At 43.8% G+C, this 13,162-nt stretch overlaps 1 protein-coding gene across 1 annotated transcript; it reads right to left on the reverse strand.

The window, feature by feature from the left end:
• Positions 1-11,939: 11,939 nt before the first annotated feature.
• LOC109761293 (protein FAR-RED ELONGATED HYPOCOTYL 3-like) lies at positions 11,940-12,744 on the reverse strand. The gene is made up of 3 exons (XM_020320091.1): positions 12,623-12,744; positions 12,110-12,492; positions 11,940-11,995 (listed from the first exon to the last, which is right to left on the reverse strand). The coding sequence occupies exons 1-3, from the start codon at positions 12,742-12,744 to the stop codon at positions 11,940-11,942; spliced, it is 561 nt and encodes a 186-aa protein (XP_020175680.1).
• Positions 12,745-13,162: the final 418 nt, after the last annotated feature.

The raw sequence follows: 13,162 nt of genomic DNA on the forward strand, positions 1-13,162 counted from the left end.
GAGAACTTCTCTAAGATTGCAAAGCCCATGACGGAGTTGTTGAAGAAGGACACCAAGTTCAAATGGACAGATGAATGTGAGGCAAGTTTTCAGGAGCTGAAGAAACGTTTGGTTACAGCCCCAGTGCTGATTCTGCCGGATATACGCAAGGATTTCCAAGTGTATTGCGACGCGTCTCGCTTAGGACTTGTAGGTGTACTTATGCAAGATGGAAGAGTTGTTTCATATGCCTCACGACAGCTTCGACCGCATGAGTTGAATTATGCCACGCATGATTTGGAGTTAGCAGCCGTAGTGCATGCACTCAAGACCTGAAGACATTTTCTTATTGGAAATCGTTGTGATGTGTACACGGATCATAAGAGTTTGAAGTACATTTTCACACAGAAGGAGCTGAATCTCAGGCAAAGGAGATGGTTGGAGCTTATAAAGGATTATGATATGAAGCTGCACTATCATCCAGGCAAGGCCAATGTCGTAGCAGACGCTTTGAGCCGGAAGAGTTATGCCAACACCTTCATAAGCGCAGGATTACCAAAGGAGTTAGCCGAAGATCTCAGGGAGCTTCGTTTGGAGATAGTCCCTAGAGGTTTTGTAGCAGCATTGGAAGTGCAGTCAACATTATTGGGAAAGATTCGAGAACCTCACAAGGATGACAAAGAAATTGCCGAGATAAAGGAGAGGATGAGCAAAGGAAAAGCCAAAGGTTTTTGTGAGGATGAGCACGACACCTTGTGGTTTGAGGACCGTGCTTATGTATCGAATAACGCAGAGATCAGGAAGTTGATACTTCAGGAAGCTCATGACTCGCCATATTCGATACACCCCGGAAACACCAAGATGTATTTGGATTTGAAGGAGCATTTCTGGTGGACTGGTATGAAGAAGTATATTGCCGAGTATGTAGCCGTATGTGATGTATGTCAGAGAGTGAAGGCACAACATCAGAAGCCAGCAGGATTACTGCAGCCTATGCCGATACCCGAATGGAAGTGGGACAAGCTTGGCATGGATTTTATCACCGGATTACGCAGGACCCGATCGGGATATGATTCTATTTGGGTAGTAGTGGATCATCTGACCAAAGTAGCTCACTTTATCCCAGTGAAAACCGCTTATACGAGTGCGAAGTTGGCCAAGATATATATGACCAGGATCGTATGTCTGCATGGAGTTCCGAGGACCATCCTATCAGATAGAGGGACCCAGTTCACTTTGAAGTTTTGGCACCAACTGCACCAAACTTTGGGAACCAAGCTAGAGTTCAGTACAGCCTTTCATCCGCAGACCGATGGACAGACCGAGAGAGTCAATCAGATTCTGGAGGACATGTTGAGAGATTGTGCGCTAGATTATGGATCTAGTTGGGATGATAATTTGCCTTACTCAGAGTTCTCATACAACAATAGCTACCAAGCCAGTTTGAAGATGGCCCCCTTCGAAGCCTTGTATGGAAGGAGGTGCAGGACACCGTTAATGTGGGATGAAGTTGGAGACCGTCAGTTGTTTCGACCGGATTTGATTAAAGAGTCCGAAGAGAAGGTTAAGTTGATTCGAGATAGACTGAAGGTAGCTCAGTCCAGGCAGAAGAGTTCTGCAGACTCAAAATGCAAGGAGGTAGTCTATGAAATCGGAGACAGAGCATATCTTCGTGTGTCACCTTTGCGAGGAGTTAGACGATTTGGAGTTAAGGGAAAGTTAGCCCCGAGATTTGTAGGACCATACCGAGTCTTGGACCGTATGGGAGAAGTGGCCTACAAGTTGGAGTTACCCGAAGGACTGTCAGGAGTTCATGATGTGTTTCACGTTTCCCAGTTGAAGAAGTGCCATGCTGAGATGGCCGATATTCCTCTGAGAGATACAGTGCCCCTGGAAGCAATTCAGTTGGATAGTGATCTGACCTATGAAGAGAAACCAGTCAAGATTCTCGAGTTTGGCAGCCGAGTCACACGCAGCAAGGTTATCAAGTTTTGCAATGTTCAGTGGAGCCACCATACCGAGGATGAAGCCACCTCGGAACGAGAGGAAGATCTACGCAAAGACCACCCACACCTATTTTCTAGCCAACCCGAATCTCGAGGGCGAGATTCATCTTAAGGAGGGTAGGTTTGTAACATCCCAAATTTTCAATTTGGAATGTTATACATAGGTCATCATATGCATATCATATTTTATTTGCATTTTGCCTTGCGATCCTTGAAATTCTAAGCAGCTCAAGGATCCACGGAAAGAGTTGGGGATTTCACCATTTTCATATTTGAATTTTCTCAAATATCAAAACAAGGATCATTTTGGTTTTAATTATTTTTCTCTCCAAAAATATTTCATATTAAAAATATTTGAGAAGAGATAATATGACTTCTCCAAAATAAATGAAATATTGGAGGAAAATTTTAAAATCAAATAAATATTTTTATTTGGATTTTATTGCTATTTTATTTGAATTAGAAAAATATGCATTTTTCAAAAAATGCATTTTAGGACAAGAAAATGTTCACTAAGTTCTAAATATTTTATTTAGACGGTGAAATTTTGTTTTGGCATTTTTAGATTTTTATTTTTATTTATTTAGGATTTTTCTCGGCAGAATTTTTTAAAAAAAAGTTTCTTCGCCCGACTGGGCCGAAGACCCAGCCGAGCCAGCCCAACCGCGCGCGCCGCCGCCTTCCCCCGCAGCGGGAGTCCGCCCCGCCGCCGCCGCCGGCCGTGTCCGCCTCGGACATGCCTCCTGAGGGCGTGCCCCCTCCCGCAAGCCGCCGCCTCCCCTCCCCCTTTAAAAGCCGAGCTCGGGCCCCCTGGGACCCCAAGCCGAAGCCGCCGTTGCTCCGCTGCCGTGCCGCCACCCGCGCCGCCGCTGTCGCCGCCACCCCACCCCGCAGCCCCACGCCACCCGCGCCGTCGCCGCCGTTGCCGAAGCCGCCGCCGCGCCGGTTCTTGCCGGAACCACCGCCGTTGCCCTCCCCCCCCCCCCGTTGACCGGTCGGTTTTTCTTCGGTTAACCCCAGTTTTTTCTTAGTTTCGCGGTTTATTGTTTTAGATCGGTTTTCGTTCGGTTAAGTTATATAATGGACGTCTGTCCGTTCGTTTTAACGAATGTTGTTCGTCGGTTAGGTTCAGACAGCGAACGTTCGTTCGTTACTCTTTTCTTTTTATTTTATTTTTGGCCAGGGACCTGTCCGCGACTATTTTTATCGCAGATTAGCCCCTGATCTTAAAACCCTCGCCGTTTCTAAACCGTTTTTCCAAATCCAGTGAGACCAACGCCAAAATCTTCGTCTCCATCCCCTCTTTCCGTTTAATCAACTTGAACAAGGTTTTGACAATTTAAAATTTGGTTTCAAGTAGATTTGATTTGAGGTTCGTTTGACCGTAGTTTCAATTCAGTAGCTCTGATTCGATTGATTCTTTTTGCAGAATCGAATTTCTTCAGTTGAACTTTAGGATTTGATCTTCTTATTTGAGTTTTACCTGTGTATCTTTGCTTGCCTTTGTATGCTGTTGTTTGTTTGCGATAGAATTCCCGGAGTGCGAGGCGTGCTACTACGAGTCTCTAGGGTTTGCAGATTGTTAGCAAGGCAAGTAACACATTGATCATACTCTTTTCATACCCAGTTTTTATGCATTAGTTTGAACCCTCAAACATTGCATGAGTAGGATCTCTTAACATGTGGGTTTGGGAAGTAGTTGATGAAGTAGAACCTATTGCCCTTTTATTATCAAACCCTTGGGAGTTACTTCTACGTTATGCTTATATTGCCATACTATGCTAGTAGACATGGTTTGGGTTTGAGTGTATCCATGACAGATGTGAGATTATTAATTAATGGTTTACTTAAGATTGGTTGCGGGCACCTGGAGAATCCAGTGTTGTCCTAGGATATCCTGGAGTACCCGTGTGATCATCCTATGGTTCGCCACCCAGGCTCAAAGGGATCATAAGATTATTCATGCTAGAGACTTCCGTGTGCAGCCACAAGCTATTATGGGCTCTAGCATAGTTGAGTAGGTTGCATGACCTCTTTCAGTGGTGGGCTAGCAGATGTAGGGGAAAGTAGGTGTAAGTGTCCACCCAGAGTATAGAGTTAGTGCTTCTGAAAGACTGTGACTCGGTCATCCGTTTCTCAAACGCCATGTAGTGCGAGAAAATCCATCGGAGGAGATCGAGTCTTGTGGGAAAAAGTGTGCAAACCTCTGCAGAGTGTACAAACTAATCATGGTTAGCCGTGTCCCTAGTTACGGACATCTTGAGTATCTGGTTCTTGGATTATCATGTTGATCTCATCACTCTAAATTAGTTTGTTGGGTTATTAATACTGCTTAATTGGGATTGAGTTGGAGGAACCCTCTCAATGTTTAACAACTACCATGATAGTTAAACAAATTATACTCCTTTGTTGTAGGGAAAAATTGGCTTTTCGCAAAACATTGTAACCATAGAGCCTCCACCAGCCATATATGCATGTAGTGATAGCTTTTATTCTGTTCATTGCTCTACTGTGTTACATTGCCAGCATATTCCTTGTGCTGACCCGTTTCGGGCTGCAACATATCATGTTGCAGACTTTTTAGACGAAGAGTAAGGTGCGCTAGGTTGTTGTCGTGCACTCAGCTATGCCGTTGGAGTTGATGGACTCACTTTATATTCCAAGCCTTCCGCTGTTATCTTATTTAGATGGCCCTAAGCCATATTTATTGTATTAAGTTCTCTCTTGAGACTATCGATGTAATAAGTGTGTGATTGCTACTCTGTTATAAATCCTTCGAGTACTGTGTGTGTCAGCATTACCGATCCAGGGTTGACACTTATGCATAGAGATTTGACCGTCTGAGGTCGGATCGCTATAAAAAGGCACCAGTTAGAGAGCACCACTATCATTTGTATGCATTGTTATTAATTTATATTGAGTATGACTGTGACTGGATCTCTTTTACCATGAATTACAATGTCTAGTCAGTCCTTGATCTTCAGGGGTGCTCTGCATTTATGTTTTGCGGTCTCAGAAAGGGCTAGCGAGATACCATCTTGTTATATCATATCATGATTATTTTGAGAAAGTGTTGTCGTCCGAGATTTATTATTATTGCTCGCTAGTTGATTATGCCATTGATATGAGTAAATGTGAGACCTAAATGTTATTGTGAATATGGTTAGTTCATAATCTTGCTGAAAACTTGAATGCTGGCTTTACATATTTGCAACAACAATATCAAACAGAGTTTGTAGAAGTTTTTCTTTATCACTTTCAGTTTGTCAACTGAATTGCTTGAGGACAAGCAACGGGTTAAGCTTGGCAGAGTTGATACGTCTCCATCGTATCTACTTTTCCAAACTCTTTTGCCCTTGTTTTGGACTCTAACTTGCATGACTTGAATGGAACTAACCCGGACCGACGCTGTTTTCAGCAAAATAGCCATGGTGTTATTTTTGTGCAGAAATAAAAGTTATCGGAATGACCTGAAAATCCACGAAGAATATTTTGGAAAATATAAAAAATATTGGAAAAAGAATCAACTGAAGGGGGCCCACACCCTCGCCACAAGGGTGGGGGCGCACCCTCCGTCCTTGTGGGGCCCCTGGACCTCCATCGACCTAACCTCCAACTCCATATATTCACGTTCGGGGAGAAAAAATCAGAGAGAAGTATTCATCGCATTTTACGATACGGATCCACCACGAAGCCCTGTTCTTCCTCGGGAGGGCATATCTGGAGTCTGTTCGGGGCTCCGGAGAGGGGAATCTGCCGCCATTGTCATCATCAACCATCCTCCATCACCAATTTCATGATGCTCACCGCCGTGTGTGAGTAATCCCATCGTAGGCTTGCTGGACTGTGATGGGCTGGATGAGATTTACCATGTAATTGAGTTAGTTTTGTTAGGGTTTGATCCCTAGTATCCACTATGTTCTAAGATTGATGTTGCTATGACTTTGTTATGCTTAATGCTTGTCACTAGGGCCCAAGTGCCATGATTTCAGATCTGAACTTGTTATGTTTTCACAAATATATTCGTGTTCTTGATCCTATCTTGCAAGTCAATAGTCACCTACTACGTGTTATGATCCGGCAACCCCGGAGTGACAATAGTCGGGACACTTCCTCGTGATGACCGTAGTTTGAGGAGTTCATGTATTCACTAAGTGTTAATGCTTTGTTCCGGTACTTTATTAAAAGGAGGCCTTAATATCCCTTAGTTTCCAATAGGACCCCGCTGCCACGGGAGGGTAGGACAAAAGATGTCATGCAGGTTCTTTTCCATAAGCACATACGACTATATTCGGAATACATGCCTACATTATATTGATGAATTGCGCTAGTTCTGTGTCACCCTATGTTATAACCGTAGCATGATGAATGCCATCCGACATAATTATCCATCATTGATCCATTGCCTACGAGTTCATTTCATATTGATCTTTGCTAAGTTACTTTTCCGTTGCCATTGTTACGATTGCTACAAAACTACTACTGTTACTGCTACTTCCATACTGCTTTGCTACTAAATATTTTGTTGCAGATATTAAGTCTTTCAGGTGTGGATGAATTGACAACTCAGCTGCTAATACTTGAGAATATTATTTGGCTCCCCTTATGTCGAATCAATAAATTTGTGTTTAATACTCTACCCTCGAAAACTGTTGCGATCCCCTATACTTGTGGGTTATCACTTGCATGCAAATAATTCTAGGTGCAAAATAATAAGTGACATAAGGTGCAAAACCGTGATGTGATCTATCATGCATATAAAACATAGTACTAAAACTATCATAGATAGATCATAGTTGTGTGAAAAAAGTTGTGACAATGGTCCAAGTAGTAGGGTTTGGCTACGGTGAAACAGTGCAAAATAATCAATTCAAACGAGGCTACGGTTCAGGAGATATGGTTAAATAAAGGTTGAATTCAAATCTGAATAAATTCAAATTTCAATTTAGCAAAATTTGTAAACATGGGTTCTCTAGATAAAGCTATTCGATAAGAACATTTTGCCATTGGTATCATCCAGTTTGGAGTTACGGTTAAAAAGTTATGGCTAATCTAAGTCCAGGGACTAATCTGCAATTTCCAGGGACTAAACAGTGAAACGGAAACAAAAATATACTACAAATAGGCCCTTGGCCACGTGGTGGCCCGTGATTGGCTGAGCAGCATCCGCTGCGGTGGCTATACGGCGAACGGCCGAAACTTAAGCAAAATAATTACCGTGGCTAAAAAACAAATAAATCGAGATCAGCTTAACTAAACCGCCTGGTTTAATTAAAACCGCGTTTTAAAAAACGAACGGCGGGCGGTGGCTCACTGGGTAGCGTCGTCAACGTCGGGGAGGACCTCGGCGTCGTCGGGGCGGCGGACGGGGCGGCGGCTGCGGTGGTCTTCGGTGGCGAGGAAGAATACGGGAAGGTGTGGCGCGGCACGGGCGACCGGATGATGGTGACGGCGGTCCTCCAAGTGACCGTGATGGGCGAGGCTGAGGGCGGTGGCTCCGGTGCTCCGGCGAGCTCGGCGTCGGACGTGCGGCGTCTCTGGCGGGACCTGGGGTCAAAAAGTATGTCAAACTGATGCGCGTCGGAGCGGGGATCCAGTTGACGGAGAAAGGAGGGCTCGGGTGTGCCACCACGACGAAATCCTTGGCGGAGCGGCTCGGCTCAGGCGAGATGCACACGACGAGGACGGAGGCTATGGGCGACGTGCGGGGTAGAGGAGGGGCGGGATCGGATGAGGGTGTCCTGGGCTTTTATAGGCGCGGAGAGGAGGCGCGGGGCTTCGGGATATGGCCTATCCCGAATGGCCTCGCTCGTGGTTGCGGACGAGCGCGCTCGCGGCTCTGTTCCGTGTGGCGCGGCGGAAGGTTGGAGGCGATGGGGAGCGGGGCCCACCAGTTAGTGGCGGCGGCAGGTAGCGATCGAGGGGAGTGCGGGTGCGGGTGACCGGGGTCTAGGCCTTGGGCCATTTTCGATCGAGCAGGCTGGCACGCGCGCGCGTGTGTGTGTGTGTGTGTTTCTTTTCTTTTTTTACAGAAAAACTTTTGAGGCTAAAAAAATATCAAAACGAATTTCTAAAAAATACCTCACAAATTTCTAAAATCATTAATAATTATATAGAGCATAGTGAACATTTTGTTCTGCTCAAATAATTTTAAAAATGTTTTTGTAATGCATTAAATGCATTTTTGGCCAATACAATAATTCCAAATAAACTCCAAAATGCAATAAATCATGAGATGCAAATGATTTCGAATATTATTTTAAAATAACATCTATTGGTTTCATAATCCATTTCCGTATTTTCTTTGTGATATTTGAAGGAGTCATATTTCCTTCTCTCTTTATTTTATTTGAATGAATGGAAATGATTTTGAAACTCAAAATGGAAAAACTTTCCAAAAGTGAACCAAATGAAATTCAAAAGTTCTCCTCATCACTCTCCACTCTATTTCATATATTTTGGAAGAAGTCCTATTATCTTCTCTCATGAAAATCCTTGAGTGGCATAAAGTTTCTAATTTGAAATATTCTATGGAATTCAAATCTTCTCAACCCCCTTTTCATTTTTCTTTAAATGGAAGAAGTCATATTATCTTCTCTCTAGGGTTTTGTGATGAAATGAATTTCAATCCATGGAGATCAAAATGCAAGATGAAAGTTTTGGGAAAGTCCTTTTATTCCCTCTCATTGAACTTTCAAAAAAATCAATTTCACACAATCAATCACACAACAATCAAACAAACAATCATAATTATTTATTTAATATAACATTCCAAAATTTAGAATTTTGGGATGTTACATGGCTGCTGCTTTCGCTACTTGCGTCTTATTCTTCCTCCCCTTTGTGCATGAGAATATGGGCGGTCTAATTACCCTTTGCTACTACTGCTGGTAGGATCTCCTGCTGTCATGTTGTTCGCCTATAGCCCCATCAAGCTCATGATCATGCACGTGAGAATGCTACTGCTCGTGATTCTGCACATGGGCAGGCTCTTGCTGTTGCTACTCCTCCTCGTTGTCGTAGCTGCTAATAGCTACAAGATGGTTCATTTCAGATAAGATTGTAGCGACATCATGGTCAATTTTTGCTTCGTTGTCCGTGTCATCTCCATTTGCAACAAATTTCATGGCGTCGAGTTCTTGTTCAAGACTTTCCATAACGACTCGTGCCCTCACCATTTGCTCTTGGCTTCTCAAGATTTTTCTATGTACGCTCATGTTCAGCTGTAGCAGTGCGCTTTCAATGCAGTAGTGGGAGGCCTTATTCGACGCTATTGTCCTCAAGTCATCTCTGTTGAAGGTTGGCTGCATGTTCGGGCATTTGCTGTATCTCCTGATGATGTATTTCTCTGGAACGCCACTAGCCTTATTTGTCTGCATCATGCAGAGGACATGCATGCAGAAAATACCTGTTTTTTGGAATAGGTGCATGGTTTTCGTCATTTCAATCGAACAAAAATTGACAAGAAAATTTACTACAGTTTGTAACATCTTTTTTAGTCCTCACCTGTGTGGTCCCACAGCTTGCATTCGCAGTCGTATATTTCTCCCATGCTGTCTACAACCACCTGGAACGTGTGTTGTGACCACACAAACTGTTTTTGCGGGTTGTTGTAGTGCACAAAGTACTTTCTAGGCCCATCTGTCTCGGTCGCCGTGAAAAGGGTGCTCAGTTTAAGCCCCTTTCGAATCTCGCTATACACACCTCGTGAGTAAAGCTTTGCCATCTGAGTGTCGAACCCATAGAGAGTCAGCGTGTTTTGTTTTTTCTATGCAAGCAAGAATGATGAACAAATTATTAGTTTTATCGTAGCAACAACTTGTCTAAGTAAGAAGGAATTACTTTAGTAAGCATGTTCTTGTCTTACGACAGGCGATAGAGCTATACCCAGTTACCCATTATCTCCTTGTTCTCTTTCTGCCTCCTGGTTTTGATGCAGGTGTTTACTTGGCTAACAAACTGGTGCAAGTTTTGTCTCTCATTTACGAAGTTCTTCTTGAGCACATAGTTCATGCTCTGATTATGTTGTGTGGATGTCATTTTGGCACAGAAAATTTCTTTGAAGTAAGCTAATATTCATTTCCCCCGCTCATTCCACACTGACACCATCGTGGCATCGTCATGGAGGTTGTACTTATACATGAGTGCTTTCCAGGCAGCTTCAAACTCAATTAGCATGAGGGGCCAGTTGAGAATTGCTAGGAATTCATCCTTAAAGGTTTGGTGGAGTTTGTACAGGTACACGAGGTGTTCCTTGTACTTCATCATATTATGCCAGCGTCATAGCTTGTGTACTATGTGAAAGTGCAACTATCCCTGGGTGGTTTTGGTATTTCCTAACAACATATAGCTCATTGAACTAATGCTCTTTCAAGATGATCATTTCAGAAAGTTCAATGATTGGCATAGCATGGACTAGGAATGTGGACCCCTCAAAATGCTAAGGACACATGTTGGCAAAAAGCTCAAGACTCTACATTTTCATTTTAGTGATCCAAGATCACACTGAGTCCATAGGAAAGCCGATACTATTAGAAGGGGATGAGGTGTTGCTTAATGGCTTGCTTGCTCAAAATTCTTTGTGATATGTTCCAAAAGCCCTCAACTACTTTCTCATATCCACATATGTCCCAAACCAAAAATCAAACTCGTCCCCACCGATTTGATCTATCCGGCGCCACCGAGTTCATTTGACATAGCCATAGCCAGAAACCCTAATCAGTTCGGTCTCACCGATAGGGATCTCGGTCTCACCGAGATGGGATTGCAAACTCTCTGTTTCCCTTCGTAACATTTCGTTCTAACCAAGATGAGCGATCGGTCCCACCGAGTTCGCAATGCAAACTCTCTGTTTCCTTTTCGTAACATTTTGGTCTCACCGAAATGAGCGATCGGTCCCACCGAGTTTGCCTGACCAACTCTCGGTTTGCCTATTACATAAATTGATCCCACCGAGTTTATGTGATTGGTCTCACCTAGATTACGTTATGCCCTAACCCTAATGAAATCGGTCCCACCGAGTTGACATGTCGGTCCCACCGAAAATCCTAACGTTCACATTTTGAACTAAATCGGTCTGACCAAGTTTCATGATTCGGTCCCACCGAGTTTGTTAAATTGTGTGTAACGGTTAGATTTTGTGTGGAGGCTATATATACCCCTCCAACCATCCTCCACTCATGGAGAGGGCTATCAGAACATGCCTACACTTCTACCATTCATTTTCTAAGAGAGAACCACCTACTCATGTGTTGAGACCAAGATATTCCATTCCAACCACAAGAATCTTGATCTCTAGCCTTCCCCAAAATGCTTTCCACTCAAATCATCTTTCCACCAAATCCAAATCTGTGAGAGAGAGTTGAGTGTTGGGGAGACTATCTTTTGAAGCACAAGAGCAACAAGTTCATCATCAACACACCATCTATTACCTTTTGGAGAGTGGTGTCTCCTAGATTGGTTAGGAGTCAATTGGGAGCCTCCATCAAGATTGTGGAGTTGAACCAAGGAGTTTGTAAGGGCAAGGAGATCGCCTACTTCGTGAAGATCTACCCTAGTAAGGCAAGTCCTTCGTGGGCGATGGCCATGGTGGGAAGACAACGTTGCTTCCTCGTGGACCCTTCGTGGGTGGAGCCCTCCGTGGACTCGCGCAACCATTACGCTTCGTGGGTTGAAGTCTCCATCAACGTGGATGTACGATAGCACCACCTATCGCAACCACGCCAAAAATCTCCATGTCTACATTGCGTTTTCTCCCTCCAAACTCCTCCCTTTACCTTCATATGCAATGATTTACGTTCCGCTGCTGTACTCTTAGACTTGCATGTGTAGGTTGATTGCTTGACTTGTGCTAAGTTGCTAAAATCTGCCAAGACTTAAAATTGGGAAAAGGCTAGATTTTTATTTGGTCAAGTAGTGTAATCACCCCCCCCCCCTCTAGACATACTTTCGATCCTACACTGTGTTTCTGAAAACATCTGGGATCGCCAAAGCCATTATCGGGCAGTATTCTAGTAATGAGAAAGAGATGTGGAGTGGTCAGCGGATCCTAATGCATATATACAAATAGAACTGACACAACAATTTTATTGTGTTTTTTCCTTTTTTTTGGTTGGTGGTGGTACCTGTAAGGATGCATGTAGGAGCCTTCCCTCTCATGCACTCTAAAAGTGTTTTGAATAGCCATATCAATGAATCTGCATCCTCATATCTTATCAGGGAGAAAGCAAAGAATGTAGTTTGCAAATGGTTGTTAGTACCCACAAACACCCCAAGTGGCATACGGTACTTGTTGGTCTTATATGTGGTGTCAAACGTCACGCAATCACCAAAGTCTTGGTATGCCCCTCGGCAGCTTGCGTTCACCCAGAATATGTTCTTCACCCTGTCAGACTCATCAAGTTGTATGTCGGAGAAGAATTCTTTGATTATCGCTTTCATCTCCCTAAAGAAGTTGATAGTCTTCAGGACATCGTCCACATCATCCATCCTTAAATTCTTTGTTTTCCTGCATATTAAAAGCGAAAGGTCAGTGAAAAATGCATGTTGAACTGGCATCAGGTCATGCGTTGTGTAATCGGTTTGAACTGACGGAGGAAAGAGGGAGAGGTCTGGGAGGACAACAAGTTTGTACTTACCCGTTAATCAGGTCTCGGGCATTCATTTGGAGGAAGTAGCCACCGGGGTCATCGTCGCCCAGTATGCTCATGATTTTTGCGTGTTCAATGCCTTTGAATTGCAAGAACTTGATGTACTCCATGATTGTGGTGTCAAAGTTTTAGTGGGAGTGCAAGAAGACAAGCATTTGGGGGCTAACCACTAGCCTATGGTTGTGTTCCCAGCGTATCTCCTTTACGACAAGTGTTCCATCCTTTTCCTTCTTCGGCCTCATTTTAGCCTTGCAGTTAGTCCTGGAAGTGGTCTTGTTCCTCTGTCTATTTGCATCTGAAACCTTCCATTCATACACTCCATAGCACGTGCACAAAAGGTAGACTCTGTTTTTAACCTTAGAACCTTCCCTGACAGCAAAACCCACATGCCTTGCATAGATGTTGTAGAAGTCCTTTCCTTCTTTGAAACTTTCAAACTAGCCTTGGCAGAACGTAAGCTTCAATGGTAGGGTGCTGCACGCAACAGTGAGCAAACAAAACACGATGATGGAAATGTTAGATGGGGTG

The sequence above is a fragment of the Aegilops tauschii genome, chromosome 6, assembly GCF_002575655.3.
Source record: "Aegilops tauschii subsp. strangulata cultivar AL8/78 chromosome 6, Aet v6.0, whole genome shotgun sequence".
NCBI lineage: Eukaryota > Viridiplantae > Streptophyta > Magnoliopsida > Poales > Poaceae > Aegilops > Aegilops tauschii.